Source organism: Semicossyphus pulcher, unplaced genomic scaffold (genome assembly GCF_022749685.1).
Source record: "Semicossyphus pulcher isolate SPU_LCO1_2020_fin unplaced genomic scaffold, fSemPul1.0.p SCAF_13, whole genome shotgun sequence".
Classification (NCBI taxonomy): domain Eukaryota; kingdom Metazoa; phylum Chordata; class Actinopteri; order Labriformes; family Labridae; genus Semicossyphus; species Semicossyphus pulcher.
Window position 1 is genome coordinate 16,272,371 of NW_027211637.1, and position 27,163 is coordinate 16,299,533.

A 27,163-nucleotide genomic window follows, 5' to 3' on the forward strand; every position below is an offset into this window, starting at 1 on the left:
CGCCTACAGCCAGCCACATTCAGACACATCTCCAATGGACATCTCTGTGATCATCTTACAAACCTGACTGGCCCTCGGCCAAGGGAGGAGCGTTCATTACAAAAGGAAAATACATAAAAAGATAGAAACCTGAGAAAGAAAGGAGAACAGACAGCAGGGAAGGTGGAGGAACATGGAGTCTCCTGTGGAACTACTTTTTCTGTAGCCGCGGGATGAGACAGTTTATTCCCGGTTGATAGTTAACCTTTACTTACATGACATGTCTACATGTCATATAAGTCAACCTCAAACTGTGACACTCAAGAGTATTTGTTTTTGTGCACCATTCTTTTGAGTTTTAAACACTCCTGACACTTCTTTGCAGACGATGGTCGCTTATATTGTCAGCTAACATTCACAGTTACAGTGTAATCCAACAGTGACTCACAGTAAAAACCATACATGTCAATGAAAGCGTCTCATACCTCTTAGCCTTACAGCGAAATTCCCTTTCCTGCCTCCTGCAGCTGTCACTTCCTGCGCAAAAGTTTCAAAATAAGAGTCCCGGTTTATATTTGAGTAAAGTTAAATTAGGCATAGCTAGGTCAGGGTTAGTGTAAAAGGTTAAAGTATGTAAGCCAGCGCCCTTACAACCACTCAGGGGTGTGTGCATTTTTGTGTGTTTGTTTAGTGCTGTCATTGTGACCCTCTCTCTGTGTGAACACTGCAGCGGTGCTGTATTTCTTGTCTCCACATTGCATTGCCCTGTTCTCTCTGTGTTCCCATCATCCCTGGCTGTCCCCTCCCATTAGCCCTGACAGCTATTTGTCTGTCATTACTGACCTCAAAACAGCACTAACACTCTCAGTCACCATACACACACACACACACACACACGCACAGGCTGCACACTAGCTTAGCCGGGCACTGCAAAATCATTTCGTGCTGTAGTTCAGACTTAATTGCATGGTATGCTTTCATCACGCTAGGTGCTATAGAGATAAGTATCACATTGGAATGTAATGAGGCTGAGGGCAATTCAGGCATATTTTCATTAAGTCCATTAATCCTGTCCTGAATGGGCCGGTGCAGGTTGCAACATGCAGCCCAGCATACGGCTACTCTCCCTGAGCGTCATCATTATCAGAGCTGTCATTGATTTAAGGTGGAACTAGACCCCGACAGGATATCGCTCATGCAGGAAGGAATAGAGCTGTATTACTTTACCGGCCCACCTTTACCGCCCTTGGATGAACAGATAATACAGATCCAGTGCAAAAAAAGACAGGGAAAATTACTGAGTGAAGGGATTTGGCTTTGCAAAGCTGATCGCAGAGCTACAACATATCTACAGTATGAATCAGGAAGGTCGCAACCTACTCTGGAGAGAACAGATCAGCCCACTAGATCCGCGTGCATGCATGTGCATGTCAACACGTCTGTGTGTGTGTGTGTGTGAGCGTGTGTTGCACAAGCACACGATCCCTCACCCCACTAGTAACAAAAGCCAACAACCTCCAAAAGTTGAGTTGCGGCTGGACGCGGAGCCAGCAGGAGATTTATCCGAAGGATTAAAGAGAGAGAGGGGTGTGCATCTGTTTCTGCGGCCCGAGCACGTGCACCGGCCTTGCTGTGTGTTTGATCACTGTGTAGTGTGGATTTGAGGGTCAACAGGCGACGCAGGCAAGGGAATGAGAGTCTTCTTATTCATTCAATTCTATTATTTTTTTGCATCATACACCTCCTCCCTTATTAGCTCCTATCTCTCCTTTTTCTCCGTCTCTCTTGGAATCCCCAGTGAGCTCCTCTGTGTCTACCAAAGAGACAGACTGGCAATTAAATCCTCCCAGCCTTGATTCAACTACTTAGGAGAGATCAAGGTAGGATCTTTCGGGGGGGCTTTTTGGGGCCTGCCACTGTCATATTATCTCACTAGGGTGTCATTACCGCCCCATCCACTCTGTCATTATGCACAATACTCCCACTTGGCAGAGACGGGAGGTTTAGCCTGCCTTATCTGTGTGCAGCGTGAGCATTGTGTTTGACAGCCAGTGTTATTTCTTACATGTGAAATGGACTCAAGTCCTCTGATCAGATCGCAAAGGGCCCGGATTGTGTTTCTGCTGTGTGTGTGTGTTTTCTGTAAAGATGGGAAGATGATGATGAATGCACACTCGGCGGTACTTTCACCCAGGAATGTAAACTATGCGTGACACTTTGATCACTCATTGGAAGCTGCTTTAACTTTGTCTGACCTTCGTGTTGTTGCTGCGCAGGCAACAACATTTTTCATAGTCCAACCACAAAGCATAACAGCACGCACGCTCCAGTCTGTACTTTACTCGTAGCCTACAGTACAATGAAATTAGCCAAATTGCTGTTCTCCAAATTGGTAGGTTGGTTAAAATGCGAAAGCCCTACAATTAGAGGGGAAAGTTTGACACCCTGCTCTTGATGCAGAAAAATGTTGCACCGAGACAAACATGTTGCCTTTGCAATTAAGCCTCACAGACGCTAACAAAATATTCACAAACAAAGCCAGTATTCATTTGGAAGCCATTTTTAACACCCATCATACTTCACTCCTGGCACTGCGCTGTGTAGATCTGTTTGCAGTTTGTCTGTGTGCGTTGTCATGGCTCTCACTGCAGTGCTTATATTTGGATTAAGACATGTTCTGACTGATACCGAACACTGTGCTGAAGTCTTGCATCATTACACTGCAACTTAAGCTACCAAAAGCTTTTCACATTACCTGACGCACACACACACACACACTCACACACGACTTACACTGAAGAAAACTGAGAAGCCAACTCGTATTAAAAGCAATGAAACAAGTTTCAGCTTCCTGAGCCCACCCCCACCCACATAATCCTAACCATTAAAGCGTAGCGTAACACCAGCAGTTCCAGGCAGCAAATCAAATAGATCTTTATCTGCATCCTCCTACCTTTCATGCATGTATTAACCTTCATAGGAAGCTAGAAATTAGCATACCGCGATTATAAAAAGATGGGGAAGATAAAGCGTGATGCATTTTTTAAAAATGTTTTATAATCATTCCAGGCACTAAAATAAGAACTTAGTTAAAAGTGAAGCTTTGAAGTTTGCAGACGGGCTCAGGAGCTCCCTCTTGTGGTCACTTTTAGTCATACCTGCAAAGGTTTTAGATGGGGTTGAATGCTAGGAAGCTTAGCACTATGTGAGCCTGGTTGCACTCTTCTCTCCGGTGATTAGCCTCCCTTCACTGTGAGTCAGAGACTTTGAGTGCAGAGGCTGAGGCAGCTATCGTGGAGAAGCCTAATACTGCCACAGCTGTCTGTTAAGGCAGCATCCAGGAAGCTAAGCAGCACAACACAGAGCCTGCAGACAAAGACTCGGGGCTAATGAACTGTACTGTGTCTGTGCTCTGAATCTAAAGGTGACAGGTGAGGCACCAATCCTGTGCTTGAAATGAGGCAGAGTCAGTACGTTGGACGTGTGAGGGCAAACTTAACACAGACTCACCTGCTCTCTGATGGACACAGGACTAAAGGCAGAGAGACGTGTGAGTCAGAGGAATGCTGCCTTTCATTGGCCTGGATGGATAATCCTCTAAATGTGTAAAACTGGGTGCACTGAGGTGTGCGAGAGGGAAAAGTGAATTACATCTTGCAGAGAGCCGTGCGTGCGTGCACATGTTTGTGTCTTTGATGCGTGTGATCATGCATTTGTCTGTCATGCGTGTGTGTGCGTGTATCTGCCAACCTCAGTCGGTTCTTTGTGCGTCTGAGCGGGGCTTTTTGGCCGGGCGTGTGATCCTGTTGATTGCGCTCGGGGCCAGGTGAAAGGGAGGCATGCTGTCCTGCTGGGCCCGAGAGTGGAAGGGAATACTGAGCAGGAGCTGGGCCAAAATTTTCATTCTCTCTCGGCCACTCGTACACCCCGTGTCCCCTACTCTATCACGCTGACACTGCCGCTGAAATGAATTGGCTATTCCAGTAGGCCCGGGCACAGCTGTGTACAGCGCAGAATAGAGATGATCATGTGGGAGAAAGGAGCGAGGAGATTGTAAGAGACACTGAGACAGACAGATGGTCAGCTGTTTGTCGCACGTATGAAACAGAGGACCAGCAGAGACAGAACAGAAGAGTCTAACAGACCACAAACAGTGCAATAACAACAAGACAGTCATGTTAGGTCGTGAGAACTCCTCCTCAGTGCTTGTGAAATAGTCTGGAACCCCAGTTTATATCTTGAATTAGTCAACGTGCAGACAGCCACCATCCTCTGAACTGTCAGACTGAGTCTGAGGAGCTGCTAATGGTGTTTCTGCTGTGCCCGTCTGGCGTGCTGTGTTGTGTGTGCATGAGAGAGAAAAAGAAAGAGGGGGTAAAAAAAAAAAGAGGTTTGATGAGGGAGACTGTGTTTGGGGTTATGTTGAGGAAGCTCCCAGTGCTGCCCCCGGTCTCCTTAAATCATCTCACTGACTCAGAGTTCTCTCAATAATGCATACATAAGCCGAGGGCAGGTTTTCTCAAGATGTAGAGCCAGCAGTTAGTCTGAAATCTCAAAGCCCCGCACACACCAGCTCGATAAAGTAAATTACCAACGCGGCGCAGATAATCGCTAAAGCTGCTGCGTGGCACAAAACTTTAAGATGCCAAAAAATATTTCTCACTTGTCATCTTATTATATTAATCCCAGTCAGCTCTTGTGTAATCATATGGGTTGAATCTCCTCTAAGTTTCTGTCGGAAATACTCCATCCTTAAACATATCAGCGCTGATTATAAGACGACGTGGTCCTTTAACGTCCCTCCTCTCTGGGCCGTGTGGAGGACAGGTGCCTGCTTCAAGGCCCGGCAGGAAGGCAAGCTGGCAGCCGGACTGTCACCTCCTCCTTCTCCCTGCTTCTGCTGCCAACGTCCCTGGCACATCTGTGCCTGTCCGGCGTGCCCGGTGCCAACTACCCTTCTCCCATTGTTCTCTCCTGAATGCACCGAACGCCCATGGGAAAGAAGGCTGAACGCAGTGTGGCACAACCTACACAGCCTGTTAGATAATCGCAAGACATGAAAAGGTTTCTTAGCCTAGATTCCAGAAACAGCTTTTTGTCTCGCAGCACAGACGAGGAAACACCCGTCGGTGAGCAGGAGAGTCGTCCTCTATCTGCTCCCAGAGTTTAAACATTCACTGGAGGGAACAGAATCCTGCATCTGTCAAAATATACAAACAATATATCACTTTATATGTCACTGTCATTGTGTAAACCTCATTTAAACATCAGATTCTCATGTGATTTATTGATGCTGTTGATTGATCATGTGGTTGTCTCTTATTTGGAATATTGTCTTCATCATTATGACATCATAGATATTGCATATAACCATGTGAAAATGCTAAATCCTGCATTTGCACACATGTAAAATAAGAAAGTTAAATGCATGGAGAAATAGGATAGGGGGAAATTGATTTGTGTGTGTGAGTGTACATGTATATATATATATGTGTGTGTGTGTGTGTGTGTGTGTGTGTGTGTGTTTCCCGTGTGGAGGCGGGGATGTGGCCAATAGCAGATTTATCAGGGCCGCGCAGGCTGGCGAATTATTCCAAATAGGAGAATCAGTCGCTCTTGCCTTTGATCTGTCTTCTGCCTGCTCTCTAATTTTAACCCTCCTTCTTTTTTCTCCCCTTACACTCTCTGTACACTCCTTCTATACTGCACCAGTTTCATCTTTAACTCTTTCCCTTCTGCCTCCATCTGCAGAAAAACCTCTTTTGTCCTTTGTCTTGTTACTGTTGTTTGTGTCTGTGTAAGGACGGAGTGAGCATGGATTTTGTGGACGCTTGCAAATGGATACTTCCTGGCCCACGAAGGTGACCATTATAACTACATGCCAAACCTAAAAACCATTATTCCACCCATAATCTAAACCTTAAATCAAAATCCTAACTAAAAATGTCAACTGAAAACAGTCCTCACAAAGATAGAACCATATAACGCCCACACACGCACACATTACGTGCAACCCCTTGGCTGCTAAAGCAAGCCCTGTGGCGGATTCCCGCAGGCCGTTTAAGAGCTCTGATTATGGCCCCTGCGAGCCTGCGAGGATTCCTGGCATGTCAGAGGGTTTAACAACATCCAAATCACTGTCCGACTCCTCTCAGCTCTTCCAGACTGGGCTGTCTGTCACGCTGCCTGTCTGTCTGCCACACTGTCTGTCTGTCACACTGTCTGATTTAACAAAAGACAGAGGGAACACACAGGATTTGTCCTCTCTTACTTCTGAGGATTTCAGTCCATAATTCTTTTTATGCATGCATGTGTAGTGCTAGCGCTGCTACACTGTAGTAGGGACATTAACCGTGCTTTTATCGTGTCAGTTTGTCGCATTCTCTTGTTGCAATAATGATTTTTTTAAGACACATTTACGACTTAGCATCTAATTAGCTCTGGCTCTTATGTAACGTTATGTCATTGTGCGCAGTAGCTCCTGTTGGGACCACATACAAACATTTACTTATGCACACACGCTGTGCAAACACATGTATGCACAAAACCTCTGCAGGTTGCAGAGACACACTCCTGCACCATACAGTTTGATTTACAGCGTGAGATGATCCCCAAAGACATCTTTAAGTTAATGGGGTAATTATAGAGTGGGAAATAAAGCAGCCACACTTTGATTTATGCACACAGACAACACACACACATGCCTCATCGCACAGACACACACACACACACAAGCAGACACACTGTCCCTGATGGGAAAAGCTGTCTTTACTCCAAGGACGGCTGCTCCCCTCTCTGCTTCCTGCTCCTCGGTTCTTTTCACTCCTTTAGACTTCAGCTCCTCCTGCTGCTGCTGCTGCTGCAGAGACACGTTCTGTTCCCCAGGTCAGCCAATCCCTCCGTTTGTCCTGCTGCCAGAGGCGGCCTGACCCACTGCCAGGAACAGTCTTCATGTTCAAGTGCAGACTCACAGGGGAGCTGCAAACATTACTACTGTGCAGGAGCTCAGGCCATGTATCAACATGCGGTGTAGTGTCATGATAAATGCAGTCAAGAGGCAGAGTATTAGTCATGTTGTTAGTGGCGTAGCCCCAGAGGAGGAGCTGCCGTCATCAGTCATGGAGGTAGAGGTGGAGGAGAGGGCAGCTACAGGACCTCCATCCTCAAACATCACACAGGAGGGGCTCAGCATCATGTACGGACTGTTTGAAATGTGTGACTGTGCATACTTAAAAAAGAGCACAAGGATATTATTTTTCAATATTTAAGAGAAGATTTTTAAGAGAAGAGTTTAGGAGTGCCGAGTCAGCCTGCAAGTCAGCACACTTGCTACAGTGTGTGTGCATGGTTTTGTTCATCATTCATTCGTTTTGTTTGCATGTTTATATTTGTGTTTCCTTCAGTGGAGGAAACTTTTACGCCCAACTAGAGGTAATGATGCAGTCCTCCTCTCCCGCTTGAGGCCCACAGATGCGCGGCAGAAGGCAGCTGGCCTTCAGCTGAGACAGCACTTTCCCTCTGTCTGACAGAGTCAATCTCCCTCCCTCTATCTCTTTCACTCCCACTCTCTCTAATCCAAACTTTGTTCACTGCATCTGCTAACACCCTTTTTTTCCACCATTGCGGCAGCCATAATATTTCCTCTGATCACATTCAGTTGACATAAAGCTTGATGAAAACGCAGAGGTGTCAAATAATGCGCACATTACCATGTGAAAGTGTGGAGGCAGGTGAGGAGGAATTGGAAGCCGAGCGAGGGACGGCGGAGTAACGGAGGGAGAGATTGTAGCTTAGAGCAATCCCGAAAAAAAAGGAGAGCGGCAGAGCTTTAAGTCTCGGGGGAATTTGAAAGCCACAGAAATCCAGTTGCGGATATTAAGAGGCTTAATCTAAGAGCTTGCTGAGGCTGAGTTTTGCTGTGTGGGCCCCATCACTATCATCCTTGACAGAGGTTAAAGAGGAGACGTGGGGGGATAAGGAGGAGAGAAGGAGAAGGCAGGAGGGAGCAGCGACCAGAATAGGGAGCCGTGTATCATTATGACAGCCTTGCTTGCTTTTAAAGGAGAATTAAACATTAACATAGCACAGAGGTGTGTGTGTGTGTAGGGTTTACATAAGTGACTGTATTTTTCAACTTCAGTGCAAATCTACTCAGTAGTGAAAGCCAGGGAAGAAAGGGAATCACAATGTGTGATTCATTCCTTCCATAATTAGACAAAGTGATCCAACTCCAGTGCACGAGTCAGGCTGACATAAAGCAACACACGCTGGGATGAAACTCATTATCATGGAGCTGCAGATGTGTCCCACGAGAGGAGACTGGCAGGCAGGTGGATGAGAGGAATCCCCTCTGCCTCCGTGGCCTTCTTCTCTTCTCTTCTCTTCTTCCTGCTTCATTTCATGTGACTGTTTCACTGAATGAAGCGCTTCAGTGATGTGCAGAAACCTGCAGCATCACAGCGTTCGTGCTGCGCTTCAGTCTTGTCAGCTTTGTCAGGAAAAGCAGTCCAAAGCAATCATTGGAGCGGCCTAAACGGCACAAATGCCGCTTATGTTTCCCTCACTGTTTAGACGTTGCCTGATCCGTTGGGTGCCACACAGCTTTGCTCTATCTGCAGAGGAATAATTGCTTTGCAGTGCAATTATGGCTCATTGTGCTTTTTGGAACTCAGTTGCAGATTCTACGAAACAACAGGGTGCGATCTGTAATAAGCTGAGCAAAACTTTTCTGTCTCGATTCGTACTTTTTGTGCCAATAATTATCTTGATTGTCAAAAAAATTAGTCATATTCATCTATTTGTGTGTTCTCTCCGTGCACAGGAGGCATAAACCGGGCCGGGGCGGCCGTGCCCACGTTCCTACGGACCCCCACGATGATCCAGCCCCACCTGGACCTTAAGCCCTTCCTGCAGTTCCCCATGGAGACCCCCCCTCCTCCACACAGTATGAGCCTCTTCCACAACTTCAACACGGTGAGGGCTGATGCGAACACACACAAACACACGCATACCTTTTAACTCACACGGTGTGACGAGAAAAGCACACGAGAGACTGGCTTTAAAGAGCATCTTTACATTGCTGCTATATAATACATGTCATGTTTAACAGGCTTTACTGTAAGGGAATCGGGGTATTTCTTTCTTAATTCAAAGCACAGACTCACCGAGCAGCTCTGCGGCCCTCTTTACAGCCGTGTACTTCAAACACCGCAGTTTGTTTGATGTGGTATTTATTTTAACGGAGGGATCTTCCTGTTCCCCGGGCCCTGACTAACATCTCATCATTACGACTCAACCATAGAGACATTCAGCATTTCACCAGCTCAGCATAATGTGCACCCTGCTCCTCCAGACACCATTAGGGATTGTCAACACATTTCTCGTCAGCAATATGTAAAATGTATGAACTCTGTATGTCGTGTAAATGGGCCGATGCTATTCTTGGATCGCGTCTGTAAAGGAGGTATTCACTGCATGGGGAAGCCTAATCTGCAAAGGGCCCACATACCGTCTCATGTTACTAATTGGAAATATCTCGCACGTGCTTTGACCTCGTATGGCAGCCTGGTAACATGTGTCCAGCCGCTGTTAAACACTTTTTAATGATACAGTCATTTTAATAGCCCTCCGTGGGCAATGACATAAGTGGAGGTATTCTCAGGGATCTTAAAGCCGCAGTGCACCCTGCAGACGTGGATTAATAGAGATGCAAGCGCTCTCACTCTCTCATCCTTTAACATCCAAATGCTCTCCATCCTCACATTCAGAAGTGCATCTGAAGGTCCACAGGGATAGTATGTTAATAGCTGTTGCTGCTGTGAGTGCGAGCTCGCCCTGAGTGGTGTTTTACAGCCGTGTGGCCAGGAGAGGGGGCCATAGGAGAGGCTTGGAGGACACTCTGACCTCATAGCTCATATCTATACTGTCACACATAGATAAATTCCTTTACTGTGTTGTATTAAACTTAGACTCTGACTCAGACTTACCCTCATAGTACAGTTGGTATATGAATGAAAGGGCAAGGTCAGGCCTACTCCAGTAAGATGCACATTTACATTTCCTATGTCACACCTGTAAAGCTGCAAACTTCAACGTGGTACAATGCTTAAAATAAAGACAGTGCTGCTTTTAACGCCTTTTTTCCAACTAAAAAACATGCAAAGATAAAAGGCACAGCTTTGAACATTCATTCTAGATGTTTTCCTGCAGAGGAAGTCGTCGCCCTCAGCTTTCCCCGAAATGTTTTCATGTTTAATTCAGTATTGAGTAAATTTACACAGGAAGACGGCGAGTATTAGAGTAAGTGTTCGCAGCTCTGTTTACATCACTGACTGTATTCTATGACTTGTTGGGCTGTTAGGCAGAAGAACGTCTAAACAATCACTGAATGACTGTCGGGGACTCCCCTCTTTTACATAACTGCATGAATGAAGGATTATTTCAAATTAAAAGTCTTACTCGCCTCCTGGTGTCTGTCTGCACCGACATACTGTGAAGACACAGTGTTATAGCAGCAATAACACAGAGAAATGTCCCCGCACTAAGCTTGTAGCTAGTTATTCCCTCGTTCTCTCTTAATAAGAGATCAGTGCTGAGTGTGTACAGTCTTAATGAGGCTCATATTAAGGGTTATTAGCTTCATAGTGGAGGAATGGCCTCTCCTAAAGCCATATGCAGCTGTAATGGTCCTCTAATGCGATTTGTCCTCTACCTGCCTGTCCTTACCAATGTGAATGTGGACAGTGACGAGGCTGAATTATTTATCTGCAGCAGCTGGGCCTGAAGCAGCCGCACGCTCTCTCAGCCGGCTGTGGACTCGCTCGGGCTGCAGAGTCAGGAATTTTAGATGAAGGTGTCGAATCATGCAAACCCGCGAGAGGACTTGTTGAATCCTGACTGCTGTCCATCCTCTTTCCATTTCTTTTTTACACCCACATCCTAAAAGACCTCTCTCTCAAACAGCACGGGTCCTTCTTCACAGCAATTTATATTTTTTTATGTACTTATTTTCTTATTTTAAGTTTATGATTTATGCTTATTACATAGGACAGTGGATAGAGTTGGAAACATGGGAAGAGAGAGTGGGGATGATCTGAGGGTCAGGGTTAAACCCGGGACCGCTGCATCAAGGACTGCGTGTCTGTCCATGGGGCACGCATTTTAACTGCTGAGCTAAACCAGCGCCCCTATTTTATTTTATTGACAAAAGAGCATTTTACAACCATAGGGTAAACAGAGGCAGCAAATAAAACTCAAACATAGCTGATGTAAGAAAATATAAGTAGTAAAAGTTAAAATTATTACAGAATAGTTAAAAAAAAAATTTAAATGAAGAAGTATCCTTTATCCTGAACCCCAAATTGTGTGAGTAGATCAGTTGCCTTGTATGGCAATAAATTAGGGCCTGTGCCCACATTGGCATTTTTATGCTGGCAGCGCCTATTTTCCATACAAACCAATGCAGTTGAGCCTTTCCAGTGTTCAGCATCCTCGGCGCAAAAACGCCTTCAGCATCAGCTGTTCTTTGTCACTGAAAGTCGTTCGACGCTCGTCAATGCCACTTCTCCCTCACCGACCAATCAAAATCAAGAAGGGGTGGGACTTCAGATATCAACGTTGTCAACAACTATTGTGGAGGAGAAGCTAATCCTTTTGTTTTTACCTGAGTACAATTTCCAGGTGTAGAGCTGCTGCTAACGTCGGGACACGATTCCTTTCCATCGTTTACTATGTAAAATTTCCTTGAATAAAAGCAAATATTAAGCATACAGAGCGATTTAAAACAGACTCGCCAAGGGAAGCAGAAGTGCCGCTAGACAGCTTTCGTAACCTAGCAACAAGGCGTAACCAAGCGCCAGTGAGAGGCGCTCTGAAATTGAGGTCTTGGGCGCTGCCACTGCAAAAAACAGTGGACACAGGCCTTTAATGTGTGAAAGAGTGAATGTGACATGAAGTTTAAAAGCGCCCTATAAGCACAGTCTGTTTACCATTTACAGTGAAATCCAGACAGACATAATCAGTCAGAAGTTTCAGTGTGTTGGTGTTGATGAATCCAAATAATGAGCACATACTGTCCAGTTCCTCACTGAGCTTTATCAGATCATATGTACTGATCTCTGTCTGACAAGCGTCAAACTACTGGAGCAAGACACCACAGAAGAAGAGCATTGTGTGGGCGTGTGTATTCATGTATGGTTTGTTTGGAGGGGGTTGGTGGGTCGGGCGAAAGCTCCAGTGGCTGATGATGACATTTGATAGATGGTGTGAACTTTGGGAAGAGGGGGGAGAGAGGGACACACAATCCTGGCTGCATCTGGACGGATCAAGTATGCATGAAGAAGGGAGAGAGAGAGGGAGAGAGAGAGAGAGGGGAGGAGAAAGCTGAGGGAGAAGCTCTACAGGGAGGCATGAGGCAGAGGGAGAGAGAGCAGCTGAGGGGAGAGGAGAGGGAGGCTGAAGCAAAGGGACAGACACTTGTTAGGTGATGTGTCAGGGCGAAAAAAAGAGGGAGTAAGGAAGAGATCAGTGACTTTTTCTCTCAGAGTATTTGAGAGAAGCAGGGAGTGTGCTAAAAGAGGACAAACACAGAAATATTTGCTGGCAATGCATCTCTAGACACAAGCCCTACTTCTTTTAGTTTGTATTCAACACTGACAACCAACCAGGAGGCTGAATGAGTGAGGAAGCTGCACCACACACTCTCAGTCTCGCACATGCCGAGACCCAAACACACACCCCGGCCAGCAGCAGCAGCAGCAGCAGCAGCAGCACACACACAGGAGGACCAATGCAGCTCCAAGCGTCTGCAGACTCAGAGGAGAGGAAGGTGAGTACCTAAACACGTGGAGATTGTTTTTCACCCAACTGAGTCTTCATCTGGGCACGACTCAAAAGTACTGCAGAGCTTCAAAGGCTGTTTTTTTTTTATCTGGCACGGTGCAGACTTTACCACAACTGCCAGAGTGGTCCCACAGAGAGACACAGAGCGTTCCTCGCTGCTGGAATTCAACGCTTCCAAATATTTTGTTGCAGGGAATTGATCAAACACATAAGAAGAAGAAGAGACAAAGGAAGGATGAAAGAGGGGAATGAAAAGAGTGTGTGTGTGTGTGTGTGGGGGGGAGACCACAGAGAAGGATGTTGTTAAAATAAGGTGCATGCTTGGGAGCTTCCACAAAAACAGATCTGTGTTTACAAAGGGCATTATGGGGGTTTTGGAGCTGTTGACATGCCTGGTGAGTGATGCTAAAGGCAGCCGCCTGTGTGGTTTACATACCCGCCAGAGTTCACACCACAGCGCCAAAGCTCTTCCAGTTGACTTTTATCAACCACGGTGTCAATGAAGTGTTTTATCTACTGGTTTAAAAGATAACCTATTAAAGCAGGGAACACAGCCAGTTTGAGTCAGTCCAGAGTTTTGGAATTTCCCTCCTCAGTTACATCACAATGCTCCGCTCGTCTTTCATGACATGTTTCACGGAGCATTCGGGTAAGAGGCCGTCCAGAAAAAGGCTCGCTGGCAGCTGGACTGTGTTTTTAACAGCTGAATCAACTGGATGGATCATAGCTGACCCACACCCAGTGCTGCACTGACGAGCCGGGGAGAAACCCATGAATCATGACTTACAGTTACTCCAGCAAGTCTTGTTAAACTTTGTACATACAGGTCACAGTGTGGACACCCACATACAGTGTGCTTCCAATGTGGGAGTGTGGGGTAAAATAGAGCAGGAAGTTGATTGTTTCGCTGAATGCAAATGCTGTTGCTCCGATGTCGTTCCTCACAGCATTTCACGGCAACGCTTACATGAGGCTGTTTCTGGGGAGAGGAGCAGAGGGAGTCGTGGAACGTGGAGTTTGGGAAAGAGAGCCAAATGAGATAAGAATGTGCAATGCGAGGATGTCCGGCCTGGGCCCCTCACTCTCCCTCGCTCTTTCTTTCTCTCTGGGCTCATTCCCATTTTCTCCCTCCCTTCCTCTTTCTATCTCTCCCTATCCATCTTCCTCTCCCAATCTCTCGCTCCTTCACTCCTCCAGATGGTGCGTTTCTGGACCGTCCTGTCACCCAGCTAAATGTTTCAGGCCTCCTCCCCGTCTCTCTCTGTCTGTTTACTCCGTATCTCTGCCGTTGCCGGGTAACAAGTACAATGCAGAAACTCACATTGTGTGTGCTTGAGTTATGAGGATATTCAATCTTGCTGCTCTTTTTCTCTCCTTCTCTCTTCAGGCCGCAGTCCTATTGAGCCATTTGTGTGTTTGATGGGGCTCCACTCTGGGTGTGAGATAGCTTGAGGAAAAATGTGATGATTAGCCAAATTGAGTAATTTAAAGTCCGTCGGGCTCTTGCATCAGACTTGGAGGATCCTCTGGAACTTTCTCTCGCTGCCATTCACGCCAGGACTTTTGTCTCTGCTCATTCCTTTTTGTGTAGAGATACAGGGCCACATCATCTTATATATTTCACCTCGACACATCGCCAGACACTCGTCTGTGGTGGAGCCTTTGAGTCCAGAGTAACGCTAAGGTCAATAAGCAAAGATCGCTGGATAAATTCAGCTTCAAACATAGATAAATAATTGGAACGGAGCCCTTTGAGATCAGCGCAGGCCGGGTCTTTTGTGTCTGGGACAGAGTTTAAGTGGTGGGCTCAGCCACGGACACCCTGCTAAAGCTAGTCAGTTAAATTTATACGAGGTGCTTAACACGTGGATGATGGACGTCCCAGCTGAAACGGTTAGCACAGGGACGGTGTGAAGCGACAACCTGGTGCGGATCAGAAGAGTTTGGGTTGGATGCAACCGGTGGTTCAACATCAGCAACGGATAGTAAACACACTTGAAGCAATGTTTGCAGAGGATAAACACAGACATGTAGTAAACAGTGTAAAACCTCTTGTCTGTGTACTTTATCCACTCTAAAGTTTAGAGTCATGGGCATGAAAACTGGGATCTTCTCCATCCGAGGAGATGGCTTAGCACACTCACCCCCCTGACTTCATTATGACGGACTGGCATGCCGGCTTGTAGCACATCTGGAGCGCAGAACTGTAACGTAGTAGTAACCGAGCATGAGTTATAGCTCACAGTTTTCTTCTATTCTCCCTCTCTTTGTCTCCATCAGATGGACCCGGTGCAGAAGGCTGTGATCAACCACACCTTCGGAGTCCCACTGGTGAAGACCAAGCGGCCCATCATCTCCTGTAACGTCTGCCAGATCCGCTTCAACTCAGAGGTACGGGAGAGAAACAACAACACGCACACAGCATCTTTCATGAAATCCCCAAATCCCACGCTGCATTAAATGTGCTGCATCCTGCTGTTTACACGGCTCTCACCTCGTGCGCAGACTTGAGTTGACACGGGGGATGTGGTGCATTTGTTTTTGCTGTGTTTTGGCAGTAGTGACCCCGTTGGAATTTAATTTATTTCATTTATAGAGTAGAGTTCAGTGAAGCAGTATCTGGAGCACAAAGTCTGAAGAGCTGCTGCAGACAGAGAAATAGGAATTTGCCCTTCACATAAACAGTTTCACAGCTTGATTAAATCTTAAACACGAGTAGAGTTAATTTCACTTTAACATGCAATGAAGAAAGAATCTCTTCATAATTAGAGCAAGTTGTTTTTGCACGCTTTCCTATAATTCTGTCAATTCATTTCAGCAGCAGTTTCATCTGTTTGTCCATATGGTGCAGCTTTATTAAAACTCATAATGGGAGTATAATGAAACATTACACCCATGGGCAACTTGCGCACATGACTGATGACAAATTAACACAAGCAAAAATCATATGGAAGTATTTTATGTTCAGCGCTGCCAACCTTTCTCTTTGGAGACAAAAAGGATGGACACATGACAGCGTCAGCGCCACATGTCATGTGTGCAGTGTATAATTTGGCTGTGACTCTCCCTATTCAGTGGTGCAGGGCGTACATCCATCAGCAGTACACAACATTAAGGAGTGGACCGGTGCTATATATACTTCTCAGGTCTACAATCATGGTCTCCGTGTGGTCTGGGAGCTGCAGGGCTGTAATCTGGAGCCGCCACTTTGCAGAGTCGTCGTCTGTAAATCTTCACAGGCACAGGAAACGTTTACACGGATATGTTTACATGATGAGAAACAGCTAGCGATCAAATGGTCTTCTTTAGTGAATACATGTCTTTTTGGATGATGTTAGGATGTATAGTAAATCTGGGAAGAATTTAAAGAATTTAAACATTTAACTTAATGTTTTAAATGTTGTTTCAAGGATGACAGTTTAAAGGAAATGACGTTAAGCAACGTTATATAAGAAGCTGACAATCTTTCAAGAATTTGCTGTATTTTCGCTTCACATTTTGCCTAAAATTTATCCAAATACAAATAGTGTGTGTTGTCATCCAAGGCAGATGATTTCTGACTGTAAGCATGTATGGAGCATAAGCTGTATAAAAAGATGGGGGACATGGCAGCTCCCTAAAAGTGAAGCCAAAACATCTCTATCGCCCCCTGATGACTGGCTGCATTAGCTCATAAAGCCCGCCTCTCCATGTCATCAGGTGGGACATGAGTCAAAATAAAAAAATCTAAATACACGTCAAATAAATGTTTTCTCAAACATGATGCTGTCAAGATTTACGTCCAAGTGTTCATTTTCCTGACAAGTTCAGTTGTAATTATTTGACGCTGTAATAACGATGATTGACAGCTCTGTTGACAAATACGGCTCCTGCAGCCGATCTGTTCCGGATTAGCAGAGTGGAGGACGAGCGGCGAGAGGAGACGTACCTAAAACAATCACTACAGTCATTGAAGTTTCCGTATCTGTGAACATTAGCTTCAGACCAACACAAAGAAGCTGTTCTTTTCGGTGAGTTAAGTGTATGTTTTGGTTAGCGGAAGCTGCTAAGGCGGCTCCACCAGCCAGGCTAAAAAAAACCCGTCACCGGTAGGTTACAAGGTGGTGTGTATACAATTTTGTACAATGAGAGTGAACGGAGACGTTGTCCATCTTTATATGCAACCATTGGTTCAGAGTGAGAGGATCAATAAGAGTGAAAGTAATATTTATTCTCTCTATGAATCCTTCCTGGTTTTGTCATTTTCTCACCTGAATCTAAAAGATTTCTGAACAAATACTCTGCCCCTCCTGGACTATACTTACAGAGCACAATGAAGCATTGTTATTTATATGACAGGCTCGATTTCAGTTTCAGTTTCCTTAATTTACCACATAAAAACAGTCAAACTTTCTAAATAAGGTTAGGGCAGCCTATTTATAACATTTAACAAAAGCAACATAAACAGACTGAGGTATCGGTCACAAACTAACAAACAAGATTACACGCAAAGTAACCCAGTTAATATGCAATGAAAAGTTTAGATGCATTGTAACAGGCATGGTGTGTTTTTCCACAAGTATTTCAGTGTGCTGGAGTAAGAATAATAAATGTCAAAGCAAAGTTGTGATTTAAGGAGAAACTGATTTCATGTTTATTCTGCACATGTTTGAGAAGTAACAGTAGGTGATACCTAGCAGCTCCGGCTTGTGTCCTAGCTCCTTATTCATACATATAAACTCTACTGTCATTTTGACTTTTACTTCCACATGAAAAGTACATGCTGCAGTGTATCATCAATGTCAACCTCGCAGCAGGCTGTGTGTAGTTGGTGTTGTCCTACTGAGCTTGCCTGGAGAAAAAACAGTTTCCCATATCCCCATAGAATGACTCCCCACACGTTGTAGTCTTTTGCATAAAAGTCAGGATGCACATTTCATCGAGGAAAATAATACAGTGAGAATATTTTGCCCTTAACGTTGACATTTCTTTCTCTTTATCCTCCATCTGTCGGCTGATTGGGTCGCTTATAGATCAAAGAAAGCGAATGTGAGCTTAGCATGTACAGTCATGATCAATGTATCTTCAAAGGATCCCGTCCTGCCCCCCTGCTCCCTCCCTCGTGCTCTTCTCATTTCACGCATCATTTTGCCATCATTCATTCGTCTCATTTGATCTTTTCTGTCCGTGCCTCTCTCTCTCTCTCTCTCTCTCTTTCTCCACCTGTCTCTCGCTCTGCAACCTCCACCCGCCCCGCTCTGCCCGTCTCCCTCTCTGATGCTGCATTATTTACAGTGTGGAAATGCCTAAAATTGCCTGCCACTACTTATTATAAGATGCATTCGTCAAGGGCATGGATTAGTGTCTGGCTCTGACAGCCCCGGTGCATCTTGGGAAAGTGGGAGAGAGGGAGGAGACTTGGAGAGGAGTGGAGGAAAGGATAGGGGGAGGGTTTTTGCCCCCACTGTCCCTGCGTTGTGCGGTGGTGTGAGGTGTTAAACGGTTATGCAGAATAACCTTGGTGGCGTGCTGCATTAGTGACATCATAGACTCCGTCGCCCTGCATTGACCAACGTCACAGCTGCTGCAGCAAGACCACGCTCATATGCATCCTTTATCCTCCTCCTCTTCCCAGCTCTCTCCTCCCCCCCCCTCACTCTATTTCCTCCTTTTTTATCATCCAACTCTATTTGTCATTTTCTCCCAGTTTTAACTCCTTCCTCTTTTTCCTCATCTGGATCTGCAGCTGTAGTTGTGCAGTAACATTACAGCTTCCCCCCTCAGAATGTCTTGCTGGAAAGCACTAGTTCAGTTTGCACCCTCTGCATAATGAAACACAGGCGTCACAGGATCATGTGGTGCAGCTTTTTCTCTCTACTTGTCTCTGTCAAATCATTCCAAATGTCAGTCCAGCTTTTTACATCACCTTCCTTGTCCTGTAACTCCCTCGTGTCACTATTTTTCTTTCATCTTCCTTTCATTCTCTTCCCCTTCTCGCCATCCAGGACCTCACACTGATACTCAGCCGCCTGGCAGTCGATCCCCTCGGCTTGTTTAGAGAGGTTAAGAGAGCCTCTGTGCGCCGCCATCTACCTCTCTATCTCCCTTCATTCCTTTTTTCATCTCAGAGATCACTCCTCTCTCGGCAGCCCCCTTACCCACCCACATCTCCCCGTCCGCCTTGATCTGCTGGCTTTGCTGCAGCAGCTCCTTAAGACCCCTCTGACAGGGTCCAGTTACAGAGGGTCTACTTTATCTCGAGCTCAGGTTGTCATCATGATTTAAAAGAAACACGTGATCTTTTTGATCACTACAGCCAGGTTTACGGTGCCAGCTCACGTCCTGGATGCCACATGGTATAGCAAACATACACTTAAAAACTTCACTCGTCACCCCTCGCCTCCTATGCCAAGCCGATCTGTTCCCACCCCTGAGCCTGTGGTCAGTCCGATGTCGTAAGTGTCAGTCGCATGCTCCCAGCCTTTCAGCACCTACGGCAGCTGTCAGCCGCTCTTCAAGACCATGTCTCTCCCCAGCAACTAACAGTAATCCAGCCACTTAATAATCATCTTCATCATTGGCCCCTTGATACAAACAATATTTGGCCAGCACAGCACATGGCGTGAACATCTGCTCCATCTACTTGTAGAAGTAGCAGGGAGCTATCTGACTCAAGTGCACTACTGAACAGCAAAAAGCCTCTTTATATTTTAATATAGAGACACTTAAACCAAGATAGAGGGAAGATAAAGAACCTGCGAACAGCTGGCAAATAGGGTCACATGAGCACCCCCTACCTATGTGTGCTCGCTCGTGATCACACTGTGAAGCTAGACGGCTGGCGACAGCTCAGTATAGCAACCTTGCATCTCATCCGCCATGTTGTCCCCGCCTCACATATCTCTGCGCAGCCACACAAACACACATCAGCTGCAGACAGACTTCCCTGATGTCACAGTAGTCTGCTGAGGAATGACTCACCTCTGTTTACTCTCCGAGCAAACACATTAGCTAGCAGCTAGCTTTTCATCAGGAGATTAGCCGTACAGGCTTCTGTAATAGATCACTGCACTGTTTTTCATTCTGTGCCGGATGATCTTCTGTCCCTGCATCCCCATTTTTAGCTCTTTATGAGATATTACTTTGCTGCCTGGCAGCTTGTATATTTAGATTTTGACCACTACACAGGCCGGCAATTAAGTCTGGGATTGTGCAGAGGCCTGACCCTGCTCAGTGAGCAGCTGAGGGCGATCACATTATTTATGTTGTAGGCTCCCACCTATGCCAGCCTCCCATTGATAATATGTACTGTAATGATGTGTGCATGTTTAGCAGGGAGGGTAGTGTCTTTGTAGGACTTATGGGCCCTCTAGGTCGATGGTGTGGCATCCCACTGACCCCGAGTTCAACCCCTCTCAGCATGTCTGTCAGCGTGGCTGTACTAATGAAAGCTGGAGCCAAGTGCTGTCAGGGCCTGGGTCCAGGTTTAGACTGCAGAGGATGTATGTAAAGTTATGTTCACTGCAGAGAAACAGATGAACTGTATGTTTGGATATATTTAATGATACATTTATTGTTAATTTGAAAACCTGGAACACACAGGTTGTAAAGTATTCATCACAACAACACTGCATTCTTATTCTTGTAATCCATCTATGTGCTGTAAACCTGCCTGCTGTCTCCAGTCCCCTGAGTATATTGAATAACACGCCATTATAATGACATGCATGCAAGCGTATGCAGGAGTAACAGTAAGTCGAATCCAGCCTGCAATGTTTTATTCACCTGTTGGGAGTTTTCTTACGAAATTAACGTGTTTTTTCTGTGTGTTTGTCTTCTACAGAGCCAGGCAGAAGCCCATTACAAAGGAAACCGCCATGCCAGGAGAGTCAAAGGCATCGAGACCTCAAAGAGTCGTCCTCAAGATGGGGACAAGCCTCAAACTGTGCCCCCGACCTCCTCCCCGTCTCCCCCCGGAGCCGCTGGCACCGGCCCAGACAGCGAAGCGAGCAAAGCCGGTGAGAGAGCAGAAATAACAAACAGGAGTGAAAATAGGGGGAAAAAAGTGGTTGAGTTTTTGTGTTAGCAATAATGTTTTCAGTCCGTGCTGGATGTTTGGAGCGTTATCGTTTTTGCTGGAAAATTAGATGGAAAATATGCAAGAATAACAAAAGGCCTGTAATCACAGCGGCTTTGCAGTGTGTTGTTGTTCTTGGGAGCATCTCGGCTTTCTGTGTGGTCTGATGTGGTTCCAGCAGAGCTTATGACCAACAACAAACCCCCAGCTAGACACTACTTGTGGTATTTTTGGACATATTCACATATATGAACACTGAGAAAGTTACTTTGAAAGTGGGACACAGATGAAGCAATAAGTTATTTTCTGCTGCCCGGGACACGTGAAATTGCACTGAGAAATTAGATTGAGCCTTCAAAGGAGTCGTTCCAAGTCAGTCTGAATTTAGCTATGGTTAACTTCTGGCAAACGCTTGATGAAAACAGACGATGATCAGTTGAATGACATGAGGCAGGTTTATAGGAAAACTTTACTAACGCTGAAGACTCTGACCCCATTTTCCAATAAGTTTAAATTGACATCCTGGCGCAAACTGAAAATTCAATATGTATTCATTGCATCTACTTTTAACCGAGTTCATTAAAACCAAACGTTTCTTTTTCCACTGGAAATATGGCCTGCCTGGATAAAACAATTATGAGGATAGTGCATAGTTCAAACAAATAACTCAATTTCATAAAAGCAATTCTTGTTGAATGGCAGAGAGAGCAGAAGACTAAACAAACGTCTGGTGACCTGCTTTGTGACTGACGGGCTGATCAAAGTAGAAGCATCACTATTGAACCACAGACAAGCCTCGGTATAAGCCCGGGCTAATCACACAAATGCTTTGTTTAGCTGAGCGATGTCAAACTGTCAAACTGTGAGCAGGTGAGTTGGCACACAGCACTCATGGCATGGCCTGGTGGCAGGTTCTTGGCATATTTTCCAGGAGCCTACTGTGGTCTGCATATGTTTGTGTGTGTATTTGCACACGCCTAAGAAGTGCCACACCTATAGCCACAACGTCAGATAGACAAAAAAAGAGAGATATAATTATATCAAATTGAAATGCATGTAACTACGCTGTGCTGTACAGAAGCACAATTATGTCTGTATGTTACCATTAAATTCATTCAAAAACTACACTACAACAACTATAAACAATCACAAATTCATAGTCACCACAGAAAGCATTTGAGGATGTACAAATCTTTCAACAGGGAGTAAGAAGACAGTAGCCCTGTCCTGAGTTGAATATTTTATGGTAAAGCAGTTGCATATAAGATCTTTATGGAAACAGCAACTCCTGCTAGCTAGCAGCTGCCTGCCAGCTGTAGCTAATGTTAGCCCAAAGCTAACAGCACAGGACAGAACTAGCTTACTTTCAACTTCACACGCTCACTTACAGTATAAATACAGTTTGTTCAGACAGTACTTTTCTTCACCGTCCTCTTCATGCTCCTCATTATCCTCCACGTTTGGTATCGTAAAGTGTCCATCGTGTTAGCAGTTAGCATCCTCATGGCTGGAATCTCATCGGTAACAAAAGTCACGCCGTCCATAACAGCTGATTAGCAAGAACTTATTTAATTTATCTGACATTTGTAGAAACTGTTAAACTAGAAACTGCTTGAGTAACTTTATGTTTATTTTTTCCAACACATTCAATTGCATTTGCAACCATACGAACCCCCCAATTTAACTGCATGACAAGCAGCAAAGTTCAAGGGTTGTCCTCACTTGACATCAGTAGGTAAATAAAAAATATGATTTAATTATTACAGCTAATTATGTAAATATAAAAATAATATTTAAATAATATGACCTTTTTCAGTGAGGGCTTAAGACCCTTTTAGCCCTCACTCCTGCTATGGTCTGAGCCCAGGCTGGTGCTGAGGATTTACTGAGAAAATTAAAGATGATGCCATTGTGTTAAAGTCTGATTGACCAGAGTCGAAGCCAGCATGTGAGAGGACCGAGACAGCAGCTGATCTTATTCTAATGAAAAATAATTAACTGTTGCTGGATTAATGTATTAGTTGGTGAGGATGCGAGGCATTGTTGAGGCGTCGCAGGCTCTTTCTTTAGCAGTGCCTCTTTGGCCCCGTCTGTGTTGTCTCAGTTGTATTCCTCTCTCCACGTCTTGCTCATCCTCCTATTTCAAGCTTTAATTCACAGGCCGGGCCTCTGCGCCTCTGCCCTTCTCCTGTCCCCGCCCAGCATTTTCCATTCCCTCAGTGTCACCACTCTGTCCTTGGATCGCACATGAGGCAATGAATAGACCGGCCATGTTTTGTTGACATTTACAAAAAATGTTGTAGCTGACTGTTTACCAGACATTTCAAGCTTATTGGCGGGAGGGCGCAGAGCAAACACGATGAATGAAAAGATGAAACTCTAATAAAGGCCACAAGGCAGCAACATAGCAGAGGCCTTAGCAAATCTGTGTCTTTGGCTCTTCTGTGCAATCCATAAAAACAACACTAAAGTTTTTCTTTTTAGCTGATCCCGGAGTAGTAAGAGGGCCAGTCCTTTTCACTCTCCTTCCCTCATTGGAGACGTGAGATCAGCTCCAGGCTGGTCGCCATTAGGGAGCCTTCAATCCAGAGCTCGAGGAGCCTGCCATGATCGAGATCTGAAAGTAGCAACATGTGAAAGAATGCCTTTTTCCATCCAAGGCTCTGTCTCGTGACCCTGGAACCTTGTGTCTTCCTGGCCTGCCTGCATGCTTACGAGTGTGTGTGTGTGTGTGTGTGTGTGTGTGTGTGTGTGTGTGCCCTCAGCGTGATCCTGTCCCTCTGCTCCATGGTGAAGGGGGACAGACCTCTGGGAGCAGGCAGCTGTGCGTGGCCTTAACTGGGAAAGTAGCGTCTTGAGGACGGATGCTGCAGTTTGGCCTGTGGAGAATGACCCGGGTCACTCTGTAGTAGTTACCCTTCAACTGACATAAACACATAAGATATGCACGTAGTTCATGCACACACACACATACATAAACAAATTGGTCAGGTCCACGCACGCACACAGATAAGAGGACAAGGAGAAGATTTCCCACAGTGCACTTCCTCCTCCTATAACACAGAGCAGCATTTGTTGATGAGTGTTTTTTCCCGTCAATGGTCTATTTGTTGATCTGGGATTTTGCGCAATATCACATTCTCTCGAGACGTTTGGATGTGATACAGAAGTTTAGCATTGTTTTTATCCTCTCTTTTATATTGCATCACGTCACATTAACTAACCAAATGCAGTCGACAGTGATGGCCGTAAACAGGACACGTCAGGACCTTGCTGAAGGCTCCAACAACAAAGGGTCAGTGATGTCGTCCCATTTGAATGCTGTTGGTTCCTTAACCTTTCGGCTATCAGAGCAGGTCACATGTTTTATAGTCCTCAAAGGGTTTGCGGTCAGAGTTGCCCTCAAAGAGGAGGCCCTTGGCTTAGAGGGATTTGGCTGGGTGAGCTGAGGGTTTGGCAGGGCCTTTGGGTGATGGAGAGGCAGCTGTTTACTTGGAGAGAAGCTCAGCTCTCTCTCCCCCCCCCCTCTCCCCCTTTTGCTTTATCCCTCTGCTGTCTGACACTCCCACTCTAATGAAGGGCCCGGTTAAAACCACCCTGATATTATAGCACTCTTTTATCCACACAAACACTCACAGGCACACACACACACACACACACACCCAAGGTCAATTAAACAGACGACTTTCATGTGAGTGCTAGAGTTGCACGGCTGTGAGGTGACTGTAGTATCCAGTTACACAGAGCTGATAGTGTTTTCATGCTCAGTCTGTTGTAGTTGTTGGCCTGGGAGTTTAATTTTCATGTCTCCAAAGTGGGCTGTTTGATGAAATATCCCCAGAACAATCAACATAAGTAGGCCTGTCTAATAAAACTAATGTGTGTACAACTTGGAAACTAGTTCTGGGTGTGTGTTCGAGATGCAGGCCAGACTGGGAAAAATGCACCCAACTGCATTATGAATGAGGCTCGGCTACCTAAGCCAGCATTGGGTTTCGTAGCTTGTTAATCATTAAACATGGGTATTTGGTGGGGGCTGTAGTGCACTGGTGTTAGACGAAGAAGTATCCCTGAGTAACCTCTGATCTCTCACACATAGAAACATACCCACCTACACACCACACACACACAGTCAGTAGGCCAGACCTGTGCCAAACAAGTCAGCCTCTGTAATATGTTTCCCTTGGTTTAAACCGAGCATTATTTATCAGTCAATACATAATATTCCACCTACACATAGCCCTCATAACATTGCACACATAAGAACTCCTTAATATACTGTCTTGTATGCTAATTCTACATCAGATATTTTTGTACTGGGTAAGATTTAGGGGGATCTATTGGCAGGAATTGCATATTATATTCATAAGTAAGGGCTGCACAGTGATGCAGTGGTTAGCGCTGTCGCCTCACAGCTAGAAGGTTCCTAGTGGGCCTCCGGGTTCCCTCCGGGTACTCCGGCTTCCTTCCACAGTCCAAAGACATGTTCGTTAGGTTCATTGGTGACACCTGTAAGTGTGAATGTGATTCCCCTTTCCCACCGAAAATTAGCGCGTTGATGCGGGCCACAGCTGCCCCAGAATTCAGTATATCAGAACAGATAAAAGAATCACTGGGCCTTTTGTGTTTTTGCTAGCTTTGCTGGACAGTAGGTTCTCCTACTGGCATGGAGGGGTTGTGGTTGCTTCTGCATCCTCACTGCTTGATGCAACTAAATCCCACAAACTGCTCCTTCAAAGAATCGCGCTGAACTTTGACTTTTGGAGCAAACACCACCAGTTCTCTTGCATGGAATTTGAACGAGTCTGTATCAAATCCCACGGCCTCAGCAACAATACCTCCTCCCATGGACCGCATGCTATCCATAGCTTTAATTTCCTGACGTGGATTAAGGCAATGCAGACGCACCAGTCTATAGTGTCCAGCATCTGGACTGAGTTATCTGCCTCTGCTGACCTCTCCCAGAGAATGCTGCCTTCTTCTGTTTGGCTGTGAGGCCAGCTCTCAGGAGAGACTGTCAGCTAACTGACTTATCAATGTTTAATTAGACTTACAGCATATCCCTGTTTCTGGAGGATCAAGTAACTCTGACAGTGGAATTTCTCAGGGCAAGAAAAACATACCAATTTGTCTCTGCTACCACTCTAAGAGAATAAGTAATCTTTCATGCTTTTCATTTGAGCCTGTAAATATGAAAAAAAAGGAACACTTTGCAGCTCAGAGAAGTCATAGTTTCGGGTGGTGAGGGCCTGAGGGTTTAGCCTCAAGCTGAACTTGTTGTAAGGGGGATGAGTGTATGAGACGTTCACTGTGGTATGAGGTGAAACAGCGACTGGATGTGAAGGTTCGGTATGGCAGACCTCCAGGCCATCATGGATCACGAAATCCCTCATTACTATTTTGGCCAGCCCTCTCTACTCCTCAGCTCTGGATTCTAACTAAAACCACATGTTAAGGACGCTGTGGATTCTTGGGTTTGTTTTCAGCATTGAATTAAAGTCATGTGTATGTGTGTCTGTGTGTGTGTCTGTGTGTGGGCAACACGTCTTCAGCTTCTCTGCCTTCCTGAACCTGCGGGTACAATCTTTGCAATCACCTTAACCAGCGGCGTTAGAAATCTGGCAGTGTAAGCACATTATGAGCGCTTACCCTCACACTGCACCTTAATCCAAGCCTGCTTTAAGGACTCCTCTGTGCCGTAAAGAAAAGAAATAGTCCCTTTTTTTTTAACTTTATAACAAAACATCTGTTTGACAAACGCTCCGAGCAGCCAGCAGCTCTGCAGCTGGAAACTTCCAATACGGAAAGAGAAGGAAATTTTGATCTTGGACAGCCGTGGAATGGAAAGCACTCGCATTGGCATCTTCATTAGAAATGACGCAACGCAAAAGCTGCACTTAAGGTCTACAGTACAAAAATAATCATATACTAACAGAGCGCACGACTTAAGGAAAACATGGATACATATCACGGCCCGGTGGAGAGTGCAATGTGACACGATGACAAAGCACGGAGGAATCCCTCAAAGGAAATTGAGCATTTAAAGTCAATATTTGTTTTCTCCCCACAAATACTCCCTGTTATCCCTGAAATACCATAATCCAGTGGGGCTTTTCCACGGCCTGTCCTTGGCGCTACATCCTGTGGAGTTTGGAGAAGGGCCTTCTGATTGGGGGGGAGTTCTGAATACCCCACCCAAAATTAGGGGGGCCTTCTTTATCCAGCCAACACCCACTGCTTAGTGAATACCGACGGCATTACGTGTCGGAGCGGCTGACCAGAAACATG

General features: G+C 45.6%; 1 protein-coding gene across 1 annotated transcript in view; it reads left to right on the forward strand.

Moving 5' to 3' along the window:
* znf385a (zinc finger protein 385A) overlaps window positions 1–27,163 on the forward strand; it is a 56,223-nt gene that overhangs the window by 19,736 nt on the left and 9,324 nt on the right. The window contains exons 2-4 of the mRNA XM_069659956.1: window positions 8,801–8,952; window positions 15,100–15,210; window positions 20,642–20,816. Coding sequence (XP_069516057.1) covers window positions 8,801–8,952; window positions 15,100–15,210; window positions 20,642–20,816 — 438 coding nt within the window. The remainder of the gene's footprint in view (window positions 1–8,800; window positions 8,953–15,099; window positions 15,211–20,641; window positions 20,817–27,163) is intronic.